Source organism: Petaurus breviceps, unplaced genomic scaffold, assembly GCF_028583685.1.
Source record: "Petaurus breviceps papuanus isolate PSGF00001 unplaced genomic scaffold, PetGlider_PUasm1.0 218, whole genome shotgun sequence".
In the NCBI taxonomy this organism is placed as follows: domain Eukaryota; kingdom Metazoa; phylum Chordata; class Mammalia; order Diprotodontia; family Petauridae; genus Petaurus; species Petaurus breviceps.
The window spans coordinates 5556287-5579532 of NW_027185872.1; the positions used below are offsets into that span (position 1 = coordinate 5556287).

General features: G+C 47.7%; 1 protein-coding gene across 1 annotated transcript in view; it reads left to right on the forward strand.

Annotated features, from left to right (window-relative positions):
• VWDE (von Willebrand factor D and EGF domains) overlaps positions 1-23246 on the forward strand; it is a 56816-nt gene that overhangs the window by 18105 nt on the left and 15465 nt on the right. Inside the window, 11 exon segments of the mRNA XM_069094406.1 lie at positions 1122-1327; positions 1559-2520; positions 4412-4548; positions 10670-10825; positions 12128-12232; positions 15261-15375; positions 16046-16296; positions 16674-16880; positions 17237-17384; positions 18182-18404; positions 23102-23243. Coding sequence (XP_068950507.1) covers positions 1122-1327; positions 1559-2520; positions 4412-4548; positions 10670-10825; positions 12128-12232; positions 15261-15375; positions 16046-16296; positions 16674-16880; positions 17237-17384; positions 18182-18404; positions 23102-23243 — 2652 coding nt within the window.

Genomic DNA, 23246 nt, shown 5'->3' on the forward strand with positions numbered 1-23246 from the left:
TATATGAGGCACCAGAAATCACACAAGGGATCCTTGAATGCAAAGTGCTTTAAGTCTACAGGACTTATCACCCACTCCCTTCTCATCCTTTCATTCTGTGTGATCCTTTTCTGTTCTTCCACAAATCCTGCAAAGACAATTCACCCAAATACACTAGAAGCCTTTCTCTGCAGTTTAAAAACAATTTCACAGAAGTCATGCCTCCAGTGTACAAGGTCCTTTCTGGTCCTTCTGGCTGCATCTCCCGGCCCCCAAATTTATTTATTCTGTATGTATATCTATATCATCCGCATCTTATTTCCTCCTAAGAAATGTAAGTTCCCAGAGGACAGAGACTAACTCATTTTTGCTTTTCATCTCCTGGGTCAGTCCAGTGCCTGACACACAATAGATGCTTGATAAATGTTGGTTGGTTGGTACCACTGTAACCCTTTGTCTGCCCTCATCTCACCTTTCACTCTTGCAACAGGACCAGCCCATCCCCTTTTCCAGTCATGCATATGCATGCAAAGGCTTTTCTACCCCTCCTTGTGCACAAGTCATTGGTAATATGCAGCAACACCTTACATACCTGCCATGTGTCCTCCCTCCCTTACCTATTGGTCACCCACAGTTTGGAGTCATTGTGTCCCTTGATTCACAGTCATCCAGTATCATCAGGAGATTGTTAGTGTTAAAAATGTTCTGACAGACAGATATGGGGTAGTCTTGAAGAAATGCGTTACCTTAGAGGGGTATCATTTTAATGAAATATCAGCACTTGAGGAAGCAACTGCAGGGCAGTGGAAAGAGACTTGAGTGTGAGGCCAGAGCTTGGGTTTGAATCTTGACTCTGCCATTTAAAACCCATGTGGCCTTCTTGGCCTCAGTTTCCTGCATGGTGAAAATCAGGAGCTTAGACTAGACAACCTCTTCGAACCCTTCCACCTCTAAAGCTGTGATCTATGAACTTTACATTAGATGACCCACATTATGAAAATGCTTTGTCACTCAGTATAGATGGAAAAGTCGATCTATAACTCTAGGAGTCACTGTTTATTCACCCACCTGAACCCTTCACAGTGAGTGATGATCTTTGGCATCAGACTGCCATCTGCCCATTTCTTGCTGTTTGTGTCCAGATCTTTTCTTCTGGAGCTTTTGTTCGTGCTGATCTTAGTGAATGGGGCATAAGTTTGACGATCCAGTCTCCTAGCTCAGACTACAAGAACACTCAGGGACGTTGTGGCACTTTTGACAAAGACCCAGAGAATGATTTCCATGACAAACACGGCGCCATGATCAAGGACCATTCGAATCCATACCTTGCTTTTATTAATGAGTGGAGGTAAGAATGCCAGGTTTTTTTTCCCATTGGGGTACGTGTTGGTAAGAAGTTGAATAGCATAAAGGTTTGCATCCAGTAAGTTCTTAGTGAATGCTTCTTTCATGTCTTGAAAGCTCTAGCATACTGTGTATTGCTCATCCCCACACCCAATGTTCTTTTGCAGTGTGAGCACATCCGTGGGCAAACAGTTTTCATTTCATTCTGTTGTCTTGTATTTTTATCCCCTGGAAGGATATCGGCAGGAAAGAGTATGTTTGATAAACTTCCAGCTTCTTTGAAATCTCCCGGAAAAATCTCCTACTGCAACTGCGCAGGAGACAAGGCTAGAGTCCCATCTGTCAATCCTGCGGAGAGTCACTCTAAGTCAGAAGTCACTTCAGGCTGCAATGACAGTGAACATATCAGGCGTCCCTCTTTGATACCAGAGCTGGACATCACTATGGAGTATATCAGAGCTGATGAGCTGAGTGCAAGTTTAAAGAAACGCTCATTGAGAAAAGAAAACAACACAGGTTCCCCTTTTTCAAGCCAAGAAAAAGATGTTCATCTAATAAATGTAGATTCCAAAGGATAAATTTATTTTGAGAGGGACAAAGGAAAAACAGTCCCTTTGGAAGTCAGGAGACACATACAACATTGGAACCACCATCTCCAAGAAAGACAATCTGTCCAAAACAGGCCAAAAAGACAACTTTTGCATGAATATCCTCGCACGTTTTCTTTCCCCAATCTCAATCCCACTGACCTGGAAGGATTAAGCTATTTTTTTCCTGAGGACCATGCTACCAACACACACCAAGAGTTTTTACCCTCATGGCCCACACCCTCTGGGCTGATGGAAGCCAGTGTGTTGAAAACCTGCCATCAGACCCTGGCTAACTCCAGCATTGGAAGATACTGTGCAGAGTTTCTTGGAGACAGAACACTGAGTGTTGTTGAGATGTGTGTGAAGGATGTTCTATTGAAAGATGACCTTAGCTGGGCAGAAGCAGGCTTGGCACTCTTAGAAAATGAATGTGAAAAGAGAATTTTGGAAGAAGGAAAGCACAACACAGAAGATTATGGTCAATCCATTGAAGAAATTTTTCTCGTGTTAAAATGTCCTAGTTTGTGTAGTGGACACAGACAGTGTATGGAATGGGGGTGTGCATGTTTCCAAGGCTTTAGTTCCTTTGACTGTAGCATCTTGTCTGGTAAGTAAAAGAGCTGGAAAATCTCAGTATACATTGTATAGGGAGCCGTGTCCCAAGAACATTCACTTGCCCCTTGAACCAAACCAGCCATAAGTACATCCTACCTGTTGCTGACAAAGTCATTTTCTTTAGGAGTAGATCTGAAAAAGTGATTCCTTACTCAGTTAGCCAGGAGTGGACTGGTAAACCTCTAACATCTAGTTCTCTTAAAAAATTACACATGATACTCTTTTATGTTTAGCTTGTATTGTTAATATCTTTCCATCACTTTCTTAAATCTAGGAAATCAACAAAATAATAAATCAAGCCCTTATTTATAGCATTTGCAGAGGTGTAAATGTTCATGCTGAAAAATGAACAGTTGACAAAATGTGACCCTGCAAGACTAGCCTTCTCTCTATTCCTCACCCATGACTCTCTGTGTCTCACCTCCAGGCCTTTCCCCTGGCCTCCCTGCACACCTGGGATGCTCTCCCCTTCCCCCTGGCCTTCCCACACACCTGGGATGCGCTCCCCTTTCTCCTGGCTTCCCCGCACACCTGGGATGTGCTCTCCTTTCCCCTTGGTCTCAATGAATCTATTACTTCCTTTGAGATGAAGCAAAGGGACTATCTTCTTCACAAAGCATTTCCTGACCCCCCAGCTGCTGGGACCCTGATCCATACCACTGTAATATTATCTACTGACATTTGTATAGCGCTTTAAGCCTTGCAAAGCACTTGACACATTTATGAGAGACAGGTACTACTATTACCCCCATTTTATAGAAGAGGAAACTGAGGCAAACAGAGATTAAGAGGTTAATTTGCCCACAGTCCCCTTGCTGCCAAGTGCCTGAGGAAGGATTTGAACTCAGGTCTTTCTTACCCATGATGCCGCCTGCATTTAATTCCTGTGTTTCTGTGCTCACTTATTCCCTTTATGCTGATGCTGCACATTTCCATCGTGCCCCTGTTGTCTCCACCGTTAGAATGTAAGCCCCCTTCTTGGTATGTGTGTCCCCAGCATCTGGCACTGTGCCTGGCACTTAGTCGATACCTCATTGATGCATGTGTGCCCTTGGTGACAGCCTGCGGGAAGCTCATCACCAGCCCCTCCCCCCACCTCCACAGGGAGCCTCATTGTCCTGCAGCCTCCTGCTCACCAGCATGCTCTCTGCACAGAAAGGACAGGAGCAATATCAATGGAGGAAGCTTCTTAGCAGCCGCCAAAGAATGGAGGTGGCTACAGGAAAATGTCTTTGGCTTCGCCAGGGGGAGCTGAAGCCTCGGCAGTGGTCAGTGGCTGCAACCGAGGCCTCCACGGCCCTGGCAGTGCTCAGTGCCTGCACCGAGGCCTCCAGGGCCCTGGCAGTGCCCAAGGACTACACCAAGGGCTCCACGGCCCTGGCAGTGCCCAATGACTACACCAAGGGCTCCATGGCCCTGGCAGTGCTCAGTGGCTGCACAGATGCCTGCCCTACCCTGGCAGTGCTCAGTGGCTGCACTGAAGCCTCCATGGCCCTGGCAGTGCTCAGTGGCTGCACCGAGGCCTCCAGGGCCCTGGCAGTGCCCAATGACTACACCAAGGGCTCCACAGTTCTGGCAGTGCCAAATGACTGCACCAAGGCCTGCCCTACCCTGGCAGTGCCCAGTGGCTGCACTGAGGCCCCAGCAGTGCCTGGTGCTGCACCTCATCCCGTAGGAGCACCCTTTTTTGATGCTGCACAATTCTAACCATTTAATGGATTCCAGGACTTTAAAATGATGATTAGCACATATTTTCCAACAGAGGCTACATAGTATTTCAATTGGGCCATTCAAAAACTTTTGTGGGTTTCTTTTTCCTACAAACTACATGTTTTCAACCTTTCTATCCATGCTTGATGTACTTTCTCCCCCCTCCCCTCAAGACCAGGCTCCAGGAATTACCGAGCTTGAGAAAGCTGGCCTGTGTGACGTCCACCTGGACAGCTGCACGACAGTGGGAGTTTTGGGTCATGGATTCAGAGAGTCACCAACCATTACATGTGAAATGACCTGGCAGCAGGTAGGTCAGATCCCTTCAGTTTAGGGAACATTGGCGGGTATTTTCTCCTCACAACTTGTTCTTCCTTCCCCAGCTACCAGTGTTCTCCCTCCTCTTATATACCATGTAGAACATCAGCTCCCTGAGGACCAGGATGGCTCATTTTTGTCTCTGTGTCCTCAGCCCTTAGTGCAGAGCTCAGTAAATGCTGAATGGTCGGAAGAGGGGAAGTCTGGGCTCCGGGAACACAAGATGTGTCCAGCCTTCCACATGGCTCTCCCATTTGGTTCTTTACTCACATCACATTCCATTTATAAGACAAACAACCCAACTTTAAATCTGAGAAGCCATTGTTTTCAAGAGTGATTTGATTTTTAACTTTGATCATTAATATTAAGATGATAATCCATGGCTTAACATTTCTCTTACTCATCCATTGAAGTATGGAACAGTTAGATTTGATCTACATGGCCCCAGAAAGCGAAACCAGCAGTAATTAAAAGTACTAAAGTGATAAAAATGTGGCATAGTGTCAGAAAAAAAGAATCCTAAAAAAACCTGAGAGCTGTCCAAAAATGGGAGGGGCCGCCTGAGGAGGTATGGATTGGCCTCTCAGAAGTCTCCAAGCCAGGGCTGCCTGACCATCTGTTGGGTGTGGCCTAGTGGGTCCTGTTTAATTGATTCTGGGTTGGATTAGATGGTCTCGAACTCCCTTCTACCTGACATTCTGTGACCCTGAAATCACTCTAGATAAATGGAGACAACCCATAGTATTCCCCATAATAACTGCATGAAGCAAGGAAGGTTGATTGTCTTTGTAGTGAAGGGCAGTGACTCCCAGGAACTGCCATTATTTGGAGAATTTGCCCTAATAACCTGTATAAACAAGCCATGGATTTATGGAGTTTTGACACCCTTATAAGAAGAGAGTGTGTGAAACAATATAACTCAGTAATGAAAAATAGAGTCATGCTCACAATGTTAATGTGAGTCAGGATGCCTCCAAGGAGTGCACATTGCCTTGGTCTTGGCGAGATCCTCAGAGTGACATCAAACATCACTTTAGTGGTGCGTCAAGCCCAAGACCAGTAGATGTGTGCTGGATGGGAAGGTCCACCAAGGATGATGTTCTGGCCTGAGACTACTGTCATTGCTTTTCTTTTTTTTTTTTTTAATTTTTTTTTAAGCAATCGGGGTTAAGTAACTTGCTCAAGGTTACACGGCCAGTTATTTCTGGATGTGGTGCTGAGTATCTGAGCCTGGATTTGATCCAGGTCATCCCGACACTGGAGCTGGTGCTCTTACTTGCTGAGCCACCTGGCCGCCCCTTGTCATTGCTTTTCTTCCGTCTCCCTGGCTTCCATCTCCTTCTAAGCCCAAGGGAAGTAGAATGAACAATAGCCATTGAGGTCAGACTGAAGGATGGTTTTCAGCCCAGTCATATCTGCACTGAAAAGGCAAGAGGTCCACAGCAACATGGTGAAAGGCCCACCAAACCTCAGGGAATTCACTGCCTCCTGGATTCGTTGTCCTGTTCCAGTTTCAAATATCTTTAATAATTTGGCAGTTTCACTGACAATACTGTGTTAGCTGGGTTTTTCCAGTATGGTAGATGCTGGGGGCAGGGGGTTCATGTGATCAGCTGTTATTCAGTCACTTATGATGTGTTCCTCCCTTCATATAAACAAAGTGGTCGCTCCAACTCAGTTCTTCTGAGACCACCTTATCTGCCCCATGCCTTCATAACCAGGCATCAAGAGCCGACGTTCTGTGGCTCCTTCTGAGAGTTTCATTACACAGTGACAACAAATTATATCAGATCTTGTCAAATGAAAATGGTCCTTTCTGGGGGGCAGAGTCAAGATAACGGAGTAAAAACAGGACCTCCACACAGCTCCGGCTCCCACCACCTACAATCCAGGTAAAAGGGGACTCTGAACAAATTTTGGAGATACAGAACCCACAAAAAGACACAGAGAAGCTAACCTCACATGGAGGACAGCCCAGCAGGGTGGCAGGAATAGACCAGCACAGCACTCTGGGATTTGAGGCCAGCCCCACAACGAGGTTTTAGCCCTGGGTAGGCCTGACCAGCCCCCGGCTGAAGGGACTCCAGATAACCAGCAGTCATGGCAATCCAGAATTATCAACACATAGATACTAAGGACAAAATGAGAGGTCAGTGCAGTATGGACTTTGGGACCCAATAGTTGGGAGTGTGTTGGCTTTTGCTCCCAGGGTGAAAAGCCACTGAGGGCTGCAGGGCAGCCACAGCCACCCATGTGGCAGCTTCAGCTCCTGGCCTGCAGAGTGTAGGGGGACCAAGCAACCAGTCTGAAGGGTAATTGCCCTTGCTTTAACCTGCTTGGATCTGGATTGCGGTTTAGGGTGGAGGTCCTGGGGTGTACAACCAGCTTGCCAGAGAGTGTGCAGGCTTCAGAGGGCACCCAACTAATACCTCTGGCAGCTGAGAAAACCCCAGGGTTTGGGACAAAGTTTCCCTGTCTGGTAGCAGAGTCCTACTGTGGCAAAAAGCCCAAAAGTCAAGTAATTGAGTGGCAAAATGAGTAGACAAAGGAAGCAAACCAATCCAACATTAGACTCCTATTTTGGGGACAAAAAGGATCAAAGCATGGAACAAGAGGAAGACAGTGAAGTGAGAACTCCTGCATCAAAAGCTTCCATGAAAAATAGGAGCTGGTTACAGGCCATACAGGACCTTAAGAAGCAGATAAGAGAAGTGGAGGAAAAAATGGGAAGACAAATGAGAACAATTCAAGAAAATTATGAAATGAGAGTCAACAGCCTGACTGAAGAAAATAATACCTTAAAAATAGAGCAACTCAAATGGCCAAAAAGGCCCAAAAAGGCAATGAGGAGAAGAATGCCTTAAAAAGTTGAATTTGCCAGATGGAAAAAGAATCTCAAAAGCTCACTGAGAAGAATCATTCCTTCAGAATTAGATTAGAGTAAATGAAAGCTAATGACTTTATGAGAAATCAAGATGCTGTTAAACAGATCCAAACAAATGAAAGAATAGAAGGCAATGTGAAATATCTCATGGGAAAAACCACTGACCTGGAAAATAGATCCAGGAGAGATAATTTAAAAATTATTGGACTACCTGAAAGCCATGATCAAAGAAAGAACCTAGAAATCATCGTCCAAGAAATTCTCAAGGAAAACTGCCATGATGTTTTAGAACCAGAGGGCAAAATAAAGGTTGAAAAAAATCCATTGATCACCTCCTGAAAAAGATCCCCAAAAGAAAATTCCTAGGAATATTATAGCCAGGTTCCTAAATTCCCAGATCAAAGAGAGAATATTACAAGCAGCCTGGAAGAAACAATTTGAATATTGTGGAAACACAATCAGGATAACTCAGGATCTGGCAGCTTCTACACTGAGGGATTAAAGGGCTTGGAATATTATATTGTGTAGGGCAAAGGAGCTGGGATTAAAACCAAGAATCACCTACCCAGCAAAACTGAGTATCATGTTTCAGGGGAAAATATGGTCATTCAGTGAAATAGAGGACTTTCAAGCATTCTTGATGAAAAAACCAGAGTTGAATAGAAAATTTGACATTCAGATACAAGAAGCAAGAGAAGCATGAGAAGGTAAACAGGGAAAAGAAATCATAAGGAACTTATCAGAGTTGAACTATTTACATTCCTACATGGAAAAATGATAATTGTAACTGATGAAACTTTTCTCAGTATGAAAATAGTGGAAGGTAATAGAAATACATGTGTCTATATCGGAGGGTATACGGGCATATGAATACATACATGAATGTGTGTATATATGTTCACAGGTATACCTAGATAGAGGGCACAGGACCAATTTAATAGGAAGGGATAATACTTAAAAGGTGAAATTAAGAGGTGAGAGAGGAATTAAACTATATCTTTGTGATAGTAATGGCAATTAAAGATTCCCCTGTATTGGCTTGGTTTTCAAATTGATTGTGTTAAAACCCAGAGCTTGTTAATCCCACCTGTGGGATGGACTTGTTGATGTAAAAAAAGAGTCCTGAACTGGGAGGAGCTGGTGACGTAGATTTGGAGAGACAAGAGAGAGGGAGAAGAACTTTTTGGAAGCAGCACCTCATGGAGAGAGAGAGACTAAGAGAATTGCTGGTGGCCGCTTTGAATCGCCCTGGACTTTTGAGACCTGCCCCCTGAGCTTCCAAGGACTGAGGAGACATGGCTGTTTTGCTGGTACTTTGTCTGTCTGTTTTGATGTTGTTTTGCCAGATTTGTCCACTGGTGAAAGACAGTCCTTTTGTTGAAGAAGTCCTGGGAACCTGGCTGTTGGCTAAGAAGCCCTGAGATTGTCCTGCAGACAGAGAGTGAATACTGTCCACTGGTGAAGGACAGTGCTGTTGTTGCAGGGGTCTGGAGACTGTCCTGCAGACAGAGTGAATACTGTCCACTGGTGAAGGACAGTGCTGTTGTTGCAGGGGTCTAGGAGCCTTTCTGTTGGTTCAGAAGCCCTGAAGAAGGATTTTCTTGTTGTATGTTTACAGAAATCCTGGGAGAGGGTTTTGCTAATGTTTTCAGGGGTTCTAGGACTGTTCTACAGACAGAGGATAAATTAATAAAAGGACTGACAATGTATCTTGTGGCCTTGCTAAGCCTTGTCTCTCCAGGAGAAGAGGAACTAAGATTGCTGAGAACTTGCCAAAGAAAAGACCTCCATTTGGGTATTAAGTGCTGTGCTTAAACTTGATGTAACTCTGGGGTAGATTCAATTGTGATCCAGGGGTGGGGAGCTTTTGACCTTTTTGTGTTCTATGGTTGAGCAAATGAAGGTACTTTACTTGTGTTTGGAAACTAATCTCCATTTGAGAAGAGGGGCTTTGTGGTGGACTAAATGAAGGTACAGCCTGGGGGTGGAATGGTATTTAGAACAGGGACTTTGTAATTGATTGAATGATTGGAAGGTCCTGGGGTGGGGTAGTACTTGGAGATTATTTAATCACACTTAGTAAATGCTGTATTTTGAATGATGTCATGTTTTGATCTTCTCTGTTCTTGGTTGGTCACTGAATAAAATGGAGAGCCCCTATGCTGGTATTTTGAACCTTGGGAAGTTGCCTTTCCTTGGCATTACAGTACAATCTTATAGAAGAGGCAAGGGGAAATGGTTACAACGGAGGGGAAGAATAGGAAGGCAAAAGGGAATGGGTCAACCTTATTCTCATTGAATTTGTCTTGGGGAGGGAATGAAATACACACTAAATAGGGCATCTCACCCTACAGGAGAGTAGAGGGGAGGGGGATGAAAGGGGGGATGATGGAAGGGAGGGCAGGCTGAGGGGGAGGGAAGTTGGAAGCACCCACTTTTGAAAAGGGACGGATCAAAGTAGAGAATAGAACAAGTGGGAAGTGGGATAGGAGGGAGGGAAACAGTTTTTTTTTTTTTTACAATATATCTACTTTGTTACTGTTTTGCATTAGCTACACATGTACAACCTATACTGAACTGCTTATCTTCCCAGTAAGGGTGGGTGACAAGGGAGGAAGGGAATGAATTTGGAATTCAAAGTTTTAAAATCAAATGTTTAATATATATATATATATATAAACACTATTATTAATACTATTTAACTATAATTAATACTATGTAATTGGGAAATAAGATACACAGGCACTGGGGCATAGAGATCCACTGGAAAATTAGAAGGGGGTATGGGAGAAGATATGGGAGAGAGCAGATTGGAGGAGGGGATATCCTGTGGGACTGCTATTTTGGGGAGGTGGGTAGGGGAAAAATGGGGAGAAATTTGTAACTCAAAATCTGGGGGAAATGAATGATGTAAATCAGAAGTTAATAAAACATTTGAAAAATGAAAAAAAAGGTGGTGCTTTCTGCCAATTCTGGGGATAAGCGGCTCCTCCACCATCTTATACAGTATCAGCTTCCCTGGTGTTTCAGAATTATTTCTTTTTATTCCTTGATGCAGATTGGGAATAAGATTTTAAATGAAAAAAATTAATACATTTCCGGGTATGATGTGCCATAGCCCATATAAAAGCTTTTCAACTTAAGAATTTTATGAAGTGAACGTTGATTCTTATTGAATTGTTCTGTGATAGAAAAGGAGAAATACCATTCTTTGTCTTTTTTCTTTTAGTACAACAGTAGCCAAGTGATCCTCGGAACACCTGTATACACCGATGCCATCTTCCAAAACAGCACATTTGTCACTTGCCAGCTGCCTTCCCATGTCCAGAAATTATCCACAATGAATCTGAGGGGAAATGGGCCAATTTCAAAGTGGCAAGTCAAGGTAAAAAGGCAACTACAACCAAAAAAACAGATTTCTCTAAGAAAATATCAGAGACCTGGTTGTGAAATAGGGAGTCCAGGGAGAACAAGCCATCTGACACATCATTTAATCTTTAAAAAATTATTTTCCCCTAATTACATGTAAAGATAATTTTACACATTAATTTAAAAAAATGAACTCCAAATTTTCCTCCTCCTTTATCTCCCCCCTCCCAGAGAAAGTAAGCAATCTGATATAGGTTATACATGTGCAGTCAGTCTTTGCATATTAGTCATGTTGTGAAAGAAGACACAGACCCAAAGGGGGAAAAAAAACATGAAAAAATACAGAAAGTAAAAATAGTCTGCTTCGATCTATCTTCAGACTCCATCAGTTCTTTCTCTGGAGGCAGGTAGTATGCTTCATTGTTAGTCCTTTGGGATTCTCCTGGATCATTGTTTTGCTGAGAATAGCTAAATCTTTCACAAATTTTTTGCTTTTTTTTTTGGAGGGGGGAAGGCAGGGCAATTGGGGTTAGGTGACTTGCCCAAGGTCACACAGCTAGTAAGTGGTGTCTGAGGCTGGATTTTAACTCAGGCCCTCCTGACTCCAGGGCTGGTGATCTATTCACTGCACCACCTAGTCATCCCAAGAACATTGGCAGAAGTGGGATTCGAAACCATACCTCTAGGAGAGACTGCGACCTTAACGCAGTGCCTTAGACCACTCAACCATCCTGATTAACCCCACAGTTCTTCATCAAGCAGTATTGCTATTACTGTGTGCAACGCAGTCCTGGTTCTGCTCACTTCACTTTGCATCAGTTCATGTAAATCTTTCTAGGTTTTTCTGAGAGCACCCTGCTCCTCACTTCTTATAGCACAATAGTATTTCGTTACAATCATGTACTATCACCCATTCAGCCATTCCCCAGTTGATGGGCATCCCCTCAGTTTCCAATTCTTTGCCACCACAAAAAGAGCTGCTATCAATATCATTGTACAAATAGGTCTTTTTTTCTCTTTTCCTTTGATTTCTTTGGGATACAGCCCTAGCAGTGGCATTGCTGGGTCAATGATGTAGATAGTTTGGTTGCCCTTTGGCCATAGTTCCAAATTACTCCACAGAAAGGTTGGGTCACTTCACAACTCCACCAGCAGTGTGTGGATGTCCCAGTTTTTCCACATCCTCTCTGGCATTTATCATTTTCCTTTTTTTTGTCACATTAGCCAATCGGATAAGTGTGAGGGGGCATTTCAGGGTTATTCTCTCTTCAGCAGTGATTTAGAGCAATTTTTGATATACCGCCATTCCCTTTCACAGGTTTCTAATGATGGCCATTGTTTCAGTAACCCCCAGATTCTAACAGTGTACGATGGTGCTTGTCAGACATGTGACTTCCATGCTGAGGGACAGTATACATTGAAGGTACCCCTTTATGGTTTGTGTTTGTGTTCATGTTTCTATCTGAGCTGCCAATGTCCTAGCCTCCCTTCTGATCTCAGGGACGGGCTACAGTAAACCCAAACAAGAAAGTCTCTTGAGGCTGGCAGTGGGGATCTTCTCCCCACCCCCTGCCCCCATGTGCTCCATGGGGGGACTTGGAAATGTTTCTCCTCTCCACCATTTGGGGGTGGGTGGGTTGTGTTTCCCTTGGAAACAGAAGGATAGAGAAGCAGCCCAGACAGGTGAGGATAAATGAGCTTTTTCTGATGATTGTGGCCCCAGATCTTTGGGTTGTTTGTCAGCTTGGTGCTGAGGTTTCTGTGTAGACAAGGCTGTCTTCTGTGGCCAGTCTCACATACTCCCCTTTGTGGGAATACAGTTCTAGGCTTCTGCCAGACCCTGCTTTGCACACAGGTTTGCCAGTGTGGACAATAGCCCAGTCCAGCATCTATCTGCTCTAGCAGACCCTGGCAGCTGGGAGGGGCCTCAGAGACCAACTCATTTGATTGTGTAAACCTGAGCAGGAATCCTCACCCAGCAATCATCCAGTCTCCATTTAGAGACTATTGCAGGGAACCCCCTGCTTAGAAAAAAGTGCTGAAGGGCCTGTTTTACTCATAGCTTTTAATGTGAGGCAACCCAGGTCATTTGTCACCAGGCATCATGGGGCTGCTATGGCCAAATGACCATGAACTGGCCTCAGAAGAGGAAGGAAGGCCTGAATTCAGGTCTGTTCTTGGACACATACTGACTCTATGACCTTGGCCAGGTCCATTGCCCTCTTGGCACTGTAGGCAGCCCTGGTCCAGAGGATTCCCTCACTTGGGAGCTTCCTGTATCAAAGAAATCACTGTGCGGGAGCTTTTCCTGACCTTCAATGTCCATCTTTCCCTTCATGGCTTCTGCTCAGATCACCTGGCTCTGCCCCTGCTCCAAGGAACAGTCATTCAGATCTGTGAACACCACGCCCGTGTCCTGGCTCCAGCCCTTCCTGCTGCCCTTCTTGATGAGGGCCACATACCCTGTCCTGGCTGTACTCTCTCACCCCCAGCCTCTTGGCTTTCAAGATGGTAGGCTGGGCAAGAGAGAATTGATGGCTTTGCCCAGAGGGGACATCCCTGCTATACACAAACTGCTCAGATAATTGGCTAGGCACCTGTAACCTTATCTTCACTAGCAAAATGCCTGGGCCCAGGGAGTCTCGGGTCACAGACTCTTCTTGTACATTGGTCCAGCAGAGAGTGGACCATGTTACCCTCAGGATGTCAGGGATGGCCATTGGAGTTATGCCTGGGGTCAGAGGGTTAGTGCTGGAACAAGGACCATCTAATTGTGACAGCTAGCACTGCTATGGTGCCCACTATGTGCCAGGCACTGGGCTGAGCTGTCAGCAAATATTATCTCATTTGATCCCTGTGGCAGCTTCTGTCATTATCCTCATTTTATAGTTGAGGAAAGAGGCAACAAGAGGCTATGTGACCCATGCAGGGTCACCCAGCACGGACTTAGCACCATACCTGACCATAGTAAGGACTTTGAAAATGCTTACTGACAGACAAGTCTTCTTGGCTCCAGGCCCAGCCCTCTGCCCACTGCCCACCTCACTGCCCCTCTCCCCATTCTGTAGCTGAGGAAACTGAGGACCCAAGGAGACCCAGGTCGTAAGGATCAGAGGGAGGATTCGAACCCAGGTCCTCTGAGCCCAGGGCTGTTATACATTTACGTATCATTGGTAGTTTTGTATGAGTCAGCATCAGCCTTGGGGGGGGGTGCCCAGAGAAGAAGTGACAAGCAGATTCTAACCTCAAAGTTCTTACACTTTGTTGAGAACAGCAGCTTGTGTCTGACTGCAGAAAGATGGCGGCCCTTCCTCTTCCCAGGTATTGGCTCACAAAGCTTTCTGGCTCTGGGGCAGCTCCTGTCTGTGAGGCTCTGGGCTTCCTGTTGGGGGATACGCTCTCCCTCTGACAAGGAAGGAGGAGTCACAGGCAGGACAAAATCTGGCTCTGAAGCCCTGACCCCAGAAGCAGATTTTCCTGATACAGTGCTTCCTCCTGCCAGGCTTGCGGGGATCCCCCTGCACCCAGGGGGGTCAGGAGAGGGCTGGATCATCCCCGCCCTGGTTCCCTGGCAGTTCCAGTCTCTTGGCTTCCTCAGGGCTCTCCTTGTGTCTCTGCTTCCAGCTCAGGAGGCCAAGAGAAGGGCTGGGTCCTCATCCTCTGTGGATGCTGGGCTCCCAGGTTCCCCACGCCAAGCTAAGGTCTCTCTCTGCTTCTCCTCATTGTTCTTGGTTCTCCCTTCTAAGGTCAATCAGAATGAATCAAATCCCTCTTCACCAGGTTTGCAGGTGGTCGTCATGTTCCCTGGTATCTTCTCCAGGTTAAGCATCCCCAGGTCCTTCACTAGGGGCGTCACTTTCCTCTGTTGGTGACTTGGGGGTTACCTTGCTGACCCCCAAGGTCCCATCCAGCTCTGAGCACTATGATCCCAAGGCCAGCTCTGGTCCCACCTGCTTCCCACGAGTTCTAATTCCCTCCACATATCCCCATTTTAGCAGCCAGAAGCAGCCATGAAGTTCTACAAACAACAGCCCAGTGTCTCTGGACTCCCGTGGTTATGTGGAAGAGAGGGGGAGACAGTGTGCAGACTCGTGAATGGGAAGGACAAGCCCATTGTTATTTTTTCTGATATTTACACATTTACCTCTTTATTTCTTTAAATAGATCCACCTGCTTAAGAAAGGGCCCCTATTTTTGTCTAGCTCTGCAGAAACTCCTATTGATTAGAAAGAATTGGTTTTCTAGGACAAAGTGATCGTTAGGACAGATCATTAGTGGAAGATATTTCCAAACCCAGATCCTAATTGGAATTTTTCCCCTTGGAAATGGCAACAGAAAGCTGACAGGCACATCACCTGCCTAAGGCATGCACAGCTTCCTTGCCCTAATAGCCCATGGCCGTCATTGACAGACAACTGCATCTGTGCTGATAACTTTGAATTACTATTTAGGAAAAGCATTGCTATCTCGATGGCCTCTGTTATGGAGAGGGGGACCCCAGCCCGATGAGCCCTTGTCTGCTCTGCAGGAGTGCTGTCTCCAAGTGGACATGGTCCATCTCCGAAGGTTTGAAGGCATTTGGTGACTGCTTACACTAGAACCGCCCCCGAGAGGCCAGGGAGCTGGGCCCAGTGCAAGTGTGACATCTCAGAGGCATAGCCACCTCTGGTGACAATAGCAGATTTCTTTCTTCATTCTGTCCTGCCTTTCATTCTGTCCTGTTTACATGATGAAGACAGGATAAAGGCAGCCGCTTCCTGCTTGTTACTGAATTTTCTATTTGCTAAGTCAATGCAATGCTGATTATCTGAGGCTCAGGACTGGTGGGTCACCAAGCTCTCCAGCCTGGGCCAGTTGATTGCCAGGAAACCTACCATTCTTTCTCCCAGCTTAAGAGCTCAGAGAGCAAAGGAGAGCAGGGCATGGGACAGGAACATCTTAGCTGCTGCAAGCCTGGGCTGAGGGGTCCCCAGGCTTCCCCCTTCCCTGCTCTGATTTCTGCACTTGTGAGGAGTCCCCAGGCAATCCTGGGGGGTTATGAAAACCTGGCATATTTCACTCCTTTATGCTTCCTGAGAGTATCTGGGGACCCAGGAAGACCTCTGGTGGGGAAGGGTGTCAGATGATACCCAAAGGAATCTGATGGGTGCCATGGAGCAGAAGAGGGAGATTTTCTTTTTTGTAAACTCCTTCATGCTTCTGGCCTTCACAAAATTAAGTGTCTGCTCTGTCACAGACAACCAGCCCCCCATATTCCAGGAACCGCAGGAAAGACTACAGACATTTTATGGGGACAACTTTGTGTATCCGTTGGTGGCTTTGGACCCAGAAGGCTCTGCTGTCTTCTTTTCCCTGACCTCGGGCCCTGAAGGAGCCAGTTTCTCTCCGGGGGGCATTCTACGATGGAAAGTCATGTCCCAAAGTGCACAGATATTTACTGTCAGTGCTGTGGATGATTGCAAGGTTGAGGCCAGAGGAACCATTGAGGTAGTGACCCAGGAAGGACAAGCTGACTCTTGTCTCTAATTAGTGACCATGATGAGGGGTTTTCTAGAGCACTCAAAGTTTCTTTTTCCAACCCAAATGACTGTGTCAGTGAGGTCCTCCAGGGATCAGTGACCCTATTTTACAGGTTAGGAAGCTGAGGCTCAGGGTGCCCAAGGGGACTTCACAAGCAGCTTGTCTGATGACTCTGGTCAGGGCCAACCCCTCAGACATCACTCACTCCCCTAAATACACACTGTCTTTCCTTGGGGGACATTTAAAAAGAAGAAATTCCTCTGGTGGCTCGTGGTTCAGAGCTGCCCCTCTCACTGCTGACCAATACAGATCCCTGAGATATTTTCCTTCACCTTCCTCCACAGGTGTCTGTGAAGCCCTGTGACTGCCTGAATGGTGGGTCCTGTGTTCCCCAGGGGGACGCCCCCAGAGGAGATGGGCTGTACTGGTGTTCTTGCCTGCTCGGGTTTGAAGGCGCGTGGTGTGACGTGGACATCAATGAGTGTGAACCTCACCCCTGTGGTCCTGGTCAATGCAGGGACTTAGCTGGGAATTACTCCTGTGAGTGTCCAGTGGGGTGGACAGGTCAGCGTGCTTGAGTATCCTGTCTTCTTGGAGAGGCAGAGTAACTGCGTGGGTAGAGGATGAACTAGGAAACAGGAAAACCGGGATGTGACTCCCCTAATACACTTAGGAGTTAGGGATCACTTTGTAAAATGGGGACACACTGGAGAAGGAAATGACAAACCACTCCGGTATCTTTGGCAAGTTATGTAGCATCAGACATGACTGAACAAAGGAGAGAGTTCCCAGGAGGACAGAGGACAGGAGGCTAGAGGGCCCTGAGCTCACATTGTAGGAGAATCATTGGAAGCGACTGGGGATGTGGAGAAGGATGGATGTATGCGTGGACATTTACTGGGTGTAGAGTGTTGAGGGTTCAGAGGAGAGTGGGCTGGCCCTGTTCTCTGGAGTAGCCATCGCCGGGCACGTCAGGGGCCAGCGGAGAGAGCTGGGCTGGGAGTCAGCAAGACGGGACCTGCTTCAGTCCTGGGGAGATAGCCCCATGTGTCCTAGTGGGTTGTGGAGGGAAGGAGATGGAGTAACTCACTTTACAACGCGGTGGAGATGCTAGCCTTGACAATTATTCTAACAGAGAGAGAGCATGTTGGAGTTTTCCACAAGTGAGACAGAAGGTCCCAGGGGCAGCCACAGCAAGGCAGATGGTGATGCATCTTCTTCAGAGTGTGGCCATTAATTAAACCGCCTGTCTTAAAGTTGAAGACTGAGGCAGAGGGTAGGGGTGGAGGGCAAAGAGAGCTTTCTTCACTTATTTGAAGGGTGACCCCTTGGAAGAAGGATCCCATAGTCCGAACCAGGAGCAGGAAAATGCGGGCTCCATGTCAGGGACCTCTCCAGGGCTAGTGAGTGCTGTCCCAGGACAGAGCAGTGCCCTCCACTCTAGGCTTCCAAGCAGAGTATGCATGAATACAGGTCTTAGTGATTGTCCAGATGAACCCAGAGCTGTGTTTATGGAAAGAAGCAGCAAGTCCATTCGCTTACCACCTAGAAAAAGGGATTAGTGATGAAAATACGATTCATTAGCCAGGCTTTAAGTAAGCGGGTGTGCTTCCCGCGCCAGGGACTGGGCTAAGGCTGGATAGAGATGAAAGGACAGAAGGAGACAGCCCATGCTCTCACTGGGCTTTCATTCTAATGGAATAAATGCCACATAAATAAATCCCGCCCATAAATGCAACATAAGGTGGAGGGCAATCGGTCACTGGAGGACCCTGGAAAAATCGGGGTGGGGGGAGCAATCGCATCCTGCCCCTCAGAGCTTGGTCCTCCAAACTTCAATGTCTGCACCCAGGCACAAATTGCCAGGGAGACGTGGACGAGTGCAGTTCCAGCCCCTGCTTGCCAAGAAGTCGCTGCGTCAACATCTTGGGGTCCTATCACTGTGCACCGTGTCCCGGAGACCTTCAAGGAGCTGGAGAAGAGCGCCTCGGTAAAACTCTCCATCTGAAGGCCGCTCCCCGAGCTGATGGGCTGGGCGCCTGGGGGCTTATTGTCAAACCACGTTTCTATGGCGGGTGCCAGTTCAGCTAACCAACGATTTTGTGAAGTGGGAGCCACCGAATTTAGAGGCAGAGGGTCATAGTGGACCGTGTGTTGGTCTGGGAGTCAGGACGACTAGGCTTCAAGTAACGCCCCTGGCAGGATTCTTTGTGTGACCACGGGCTTTCTCAGCCTCAGTTTCTTCGTCTGTAATGAAAACGACGATCCCAGTAGCACTCGCGCTCGGGGTTAGGGGGAGGCACAGCTGAGAAAGCGGAGCGAAAAAGCGTTGTGCGGCTTTGCGTGCTGACGTTGTAGAAGCTGCTTTGTTTTAAAATTTGTCTCTGTGAGTGCTTTCTCACTGGGTAAGGTAGAGGATTTTTGTTATTCTTTAACCGATTTTTAACTACTCAGAGTGATGGTGAGCCGTCCTGCCTGGAAACGTAACGCGGAGATGTGAGCCCTGACCGCGCCCATGCCAGCTCCGTGACGTGTCCAAGGGCTAAAGACCGGGCCACCGGCTATCCATCCCTGGCGTCTTCCTCCACCAGCAGGCAGATCTTTAGGAAGGGACAAAGTGCCCCTAGGTCTCGTCTAGAAACGCCGCATTTTTCACACTGAATAGCTGCGGTCTCATCCATGCATGGCCTGCAAGTTAAAGCCAGAAGCCCTTAGCACGGCTGTTCAAGGCCGCCTGTGATTCCGCCCCATTCATGTGTCCAGTCTTCTTCACTGCTGCCCCGTGTGCCTGACCCTGTGACTCCAGCCTCCCGGGCCGCTGCTCTCCAAATCCGCTGTCCCCATGTGCTGTCATTAATAATTAACCAAGTCATCTCCTCATGCTCAGCCCTTGTGATACTGCCTCCTCTCTTAGCGCCCTTTCTCCTCCGTGCTGGGAGATCTAGGGGCGGGTGTCCACCAGCCAGCCTTCCAGGGGGTGTAGACAGGGGTAGGCGCGGCAGGAGCCCATCAGTCTCCGCGGTGCCCCTTTCCCGGTGCATAAGCCTTCCCAGATCCTTCTCCTTTCTAGGCCCACTTGCCCAGGAATAAAGTAAATGACTAAAACCCAAACACGTTCCTCCGTCTTTGGGAAGTGTTATTGTCACCTCCTTCTCTGGATGAGGAACCCGGGGCTCAGGAAAGGTTCAGTGACCTGCCCAAAGTTATACAGTCTGTAGGTGTCAAAGTCAGGATTTGAACTCATGTCTTCCTGGCTACAAATCCACCTTCTGTCCACTAATTCAGTGTGGCCCCTATTGAACGTTGGAGCTGCTGCTGATGAAGACCTGTGGGGACAGGGGGATGCCCTCAGATAAAATGTGACTTGATTTTTTGAGATTTTGAGTCTGAAGGGCCTCTAGACTCCACTGGCCAACCCCTTCCATTTGGAGGGACACTTGGACCAGGGACCACCTGGAAGCCCCAGAATCTTATGTTCCAGTGGCCGGAAAGGGTTGTTCTAGCTAGGGTCAGACCTATCTGTGAATGTGGGTGTGTCCCTTCTCCACTGGCCTGTGGGGTCCTGAGCAGAGGGTCTGGGAGGGCTCATGCCTTGCACATGATCGGGACTGAATTGAATTGAATTTGTGCTTCTCAGGACCGTGTTTTTTCCCTTGTCTATGAGACGTGACCTAGGAGGGCTTTGCGGATGCCAGCCCTTGCATTTCAAGTCATGATTGCCATGTATCCCACAGGTGAAGCCGCGTTTACGAATGAGCCAACGTCACATGCCGGGGTCCCCAAGGACTCTGAAGAGAAGGAAGTCCATGGAGGGCAGGGTGAGTTTCCCCAGGAGAGAGAAGAGAAAGTAAGGCACGGGGAGGAAGGTATGGCTGGCAGGGTTTGTTATCAGCTCATTCAGGGGTCACAGGGATGTTCCTGGTGCTTGTAAGCATGGGGCCAGTCTGGGCAGCAGCTCTGCCTCCCCACTGGAAGAGGGAACCCCAGGACTTGACGCTTTCTCTTGACTCTTTGGGGACAAGCCTTGGGTTCTCTCTTCTGAGGGAAAGGAAAAAAAGGATTTATTAGGCACCAACCAATGCCAACCACCATGCTAATAAGTGCATTACAAGTGTAATCTCAGTGGATCCTCACAATAACCCTGGGAGAGTGGCACTGTTATTACCCTCATTTCACAGTTGAGGAAACTGAGGCAGACAGAGGGGAAGTGACTTGCCCAGGGTCATGCAGCTAGCGAGTGTCTGAGGCTGGATTTGAACTTGGGTCTTCCTGACTCCAGGTCCAGCTGCCTTGTTATGGGCTGAGCAAAGAAGGGGAAGATATGTGGTTTAAAGACAGAGCAGGAATAGAGTTTGGAAATCCCAGGAACACAGAGACAGAGTTGGAAGGAACCTTGGTGGTCATCTCATCCAAAAGCCTCATTTTACAGAGGGAAGATCTGAGGCCCAGAGAAGGAAGTGATGTGTCCATTGCCACACAGTCATTTATTAGGTGCCTTTAGTGTAATGGGGACTGTTTGAACCCAGAATCTCAGGCACCATCTCACACGCTTTCTGCTTTCTCTCCCAAAAGCTTCCTTTTGTCCAAGAAGGTGTGAAAACATGGAATGTCTACTTTCTAGAATTGCTGGTGGCTCCCATGGACACTGGCTCAGTGGATGAATGAGGCCCATGCCAGTGGCTGGCATGGGTCACTCTGGAGGGAGGAAGGCAAGACAGGAAGCCAAAGGCAGAGTATCATCTGTCCCAGTATGATGTCAGTGACATTTGGGGTCTTCCCCCTGGAGCCCACCCATGGGTGTCACTGGGCAAGGGCCACACCCACTCCACCCTCCTGGACATCTGGCCAGTTGTCTGCAGTGCCCAGGGTGACAGCGCAGGGGGCAGGGGTGGGAAGGAACTGGGTGCTCACGCTGACCCTTGATGGGAAAACTGGCATTTTGTCAAAATCACTTAGAATCAGACCCAGAAAACTGAGGCTTTCTGTCAAATCACTGCAATCATATATTCGTTTTCTTCTTCCTTATGCCCAGAGGATCGTTTCTATCAGCCTGGAGCTGTTCACTAAGCCACAGAACAAAGTCCACTGTTGCCCTATGGCCCTCCCCTCTGTATTGGGGGGGAGGGAAGGTCACAGGGCATTTGAAATACGTCAAGCATTTTGCGTTGAGCTAGGGTCTCTGTGGACTAAGTCTTGGGGTGTGACCAAGGAAGCAGCCAGATGTTAGTAAATGCTCTTTGGTGAGGAGGGTGTGCAGTGAGCTGAGTCCAGTCGGGGCTTAGGGAAAGTGCACTCCAGGGGAGGAGAACAGCCAGATGACCAGGTGGGAGGGGTGATGAAGCAGTGAGATTTAGGGAGCCCTGTGGCCAATCAAGAACCACCGAGTGAAACACACACACACACACACACACACACACTCACACACAAACACACACACACACACACTCACACACACACTCACACATTCTCACACACACACACACACACACACACACACCTAATGGATGGAACAGAACCGTCTGGGCCCCACCCAATCGCGGCCCCAGGGCCTGAGGTTAAAACAGGACCCGGTTATGAAACAAAGCTTCAGTGTAGCTGGAACCAGACTCTTTAAACTTTTAAAATCAAACTTACTGTCTCAGGGTCAAGAAAAATAAAAAGAAGGTGCGTTCCCCAAAAGACCACAAGAGGGCGAGGTCCACACACAAATCTCCTTGGTTGGTGTTTCAATAGAAAATCTAAAAAGTGACTAGCCATTTCTAGGGAGCCATAAGACTGGCAAAGGGCTTCCCTCACTACACCCTGGGAGGCAAAAGGCATAATTTACATATGAGGAAACTGAGGCTTGAAGGATTCAGTCATTTGTCCAAAGTCAGACAGTCATTAAGTGACAAGTTGGGATTTGACCCCGGGCAGGGGAAGGAAGACTGGGCTTGGAGTCTGGCAGCTGCTTTGGACTTCTGGCTCTTCCTTGTACCGCATGGGCCTCGGGCAGTGACTTGACCTTTTTTTGCACCTCCTTTCTTCACCATCAAAGAGAGGGGGTCTAGAGCTTCTGGGGACCCTCCTTAGACATCAGCTGGCCCACCCTTTTTGGTTTCCATACAGGGCCAGGAGCTTGCCCAGTCACCCAGGCGTGATTCTAAGCACACCAAGGCCGGTGCCCCACGCTGCCTCCCACGCTGAGCTGCTTTTTGCACCCAGCTTTGAGTACCTTGCCTTGCCTGGTCTGGTTGCTGAGAATGAGGGGCTAGATGGCTTTCCCTATTAGCCATGAGCACATGGAGTCTGTCTGAAAGAGAAGTGGGAATATTCTGTCCCCTCTCCCTGTGCCCCCCTCCCCACATGCACGCATGAACACATACACACATGCACTGCCACCCAGAGTGCATTTTCCCGAGATCATTAGCTCCTGTTCTCTAAATTTTGCCTGATGAATATCCCCCTCTCCCTGGACTTTGGCACAGCTGTCTCATCAGCTTATCCCGACAGAGGGTCTGCACCGATCAACTAAAACATAAGCAATGGAAACAGCAAGAAGTCGGTTGAATCTGCAGCAGAGCCAGCAATGGGAAGAGCTTTGCTAGTCCTTCTCTTCAGAAATGGAGCCGTCCTCCCCAGCTGGGCCCAGAGGATCCCTCTGGAGAACCTGCCTCCTTTGGGCTATCCAGGCATTTAGCCACCTGGAAAAGGGAAGACTTCCCACATCCTGGGAGTAATGGCACACATTCCCCAGGGGTACTGTGAGGGCAAAATGAGACCCTATTTATAGAGCATGTGGCAAAGCTTTGAGAAGTGTAGGAATGTGGCTGCTGCTGCTGCTACCACTGGTGCTGGTGCTGCTGCTGCTGCTGCTGCTGCTGCTGGTGCTGCTGCTGCTTCTGCTGCTTCTGCTGGTGCTGCTGGTGCTGCTGGTG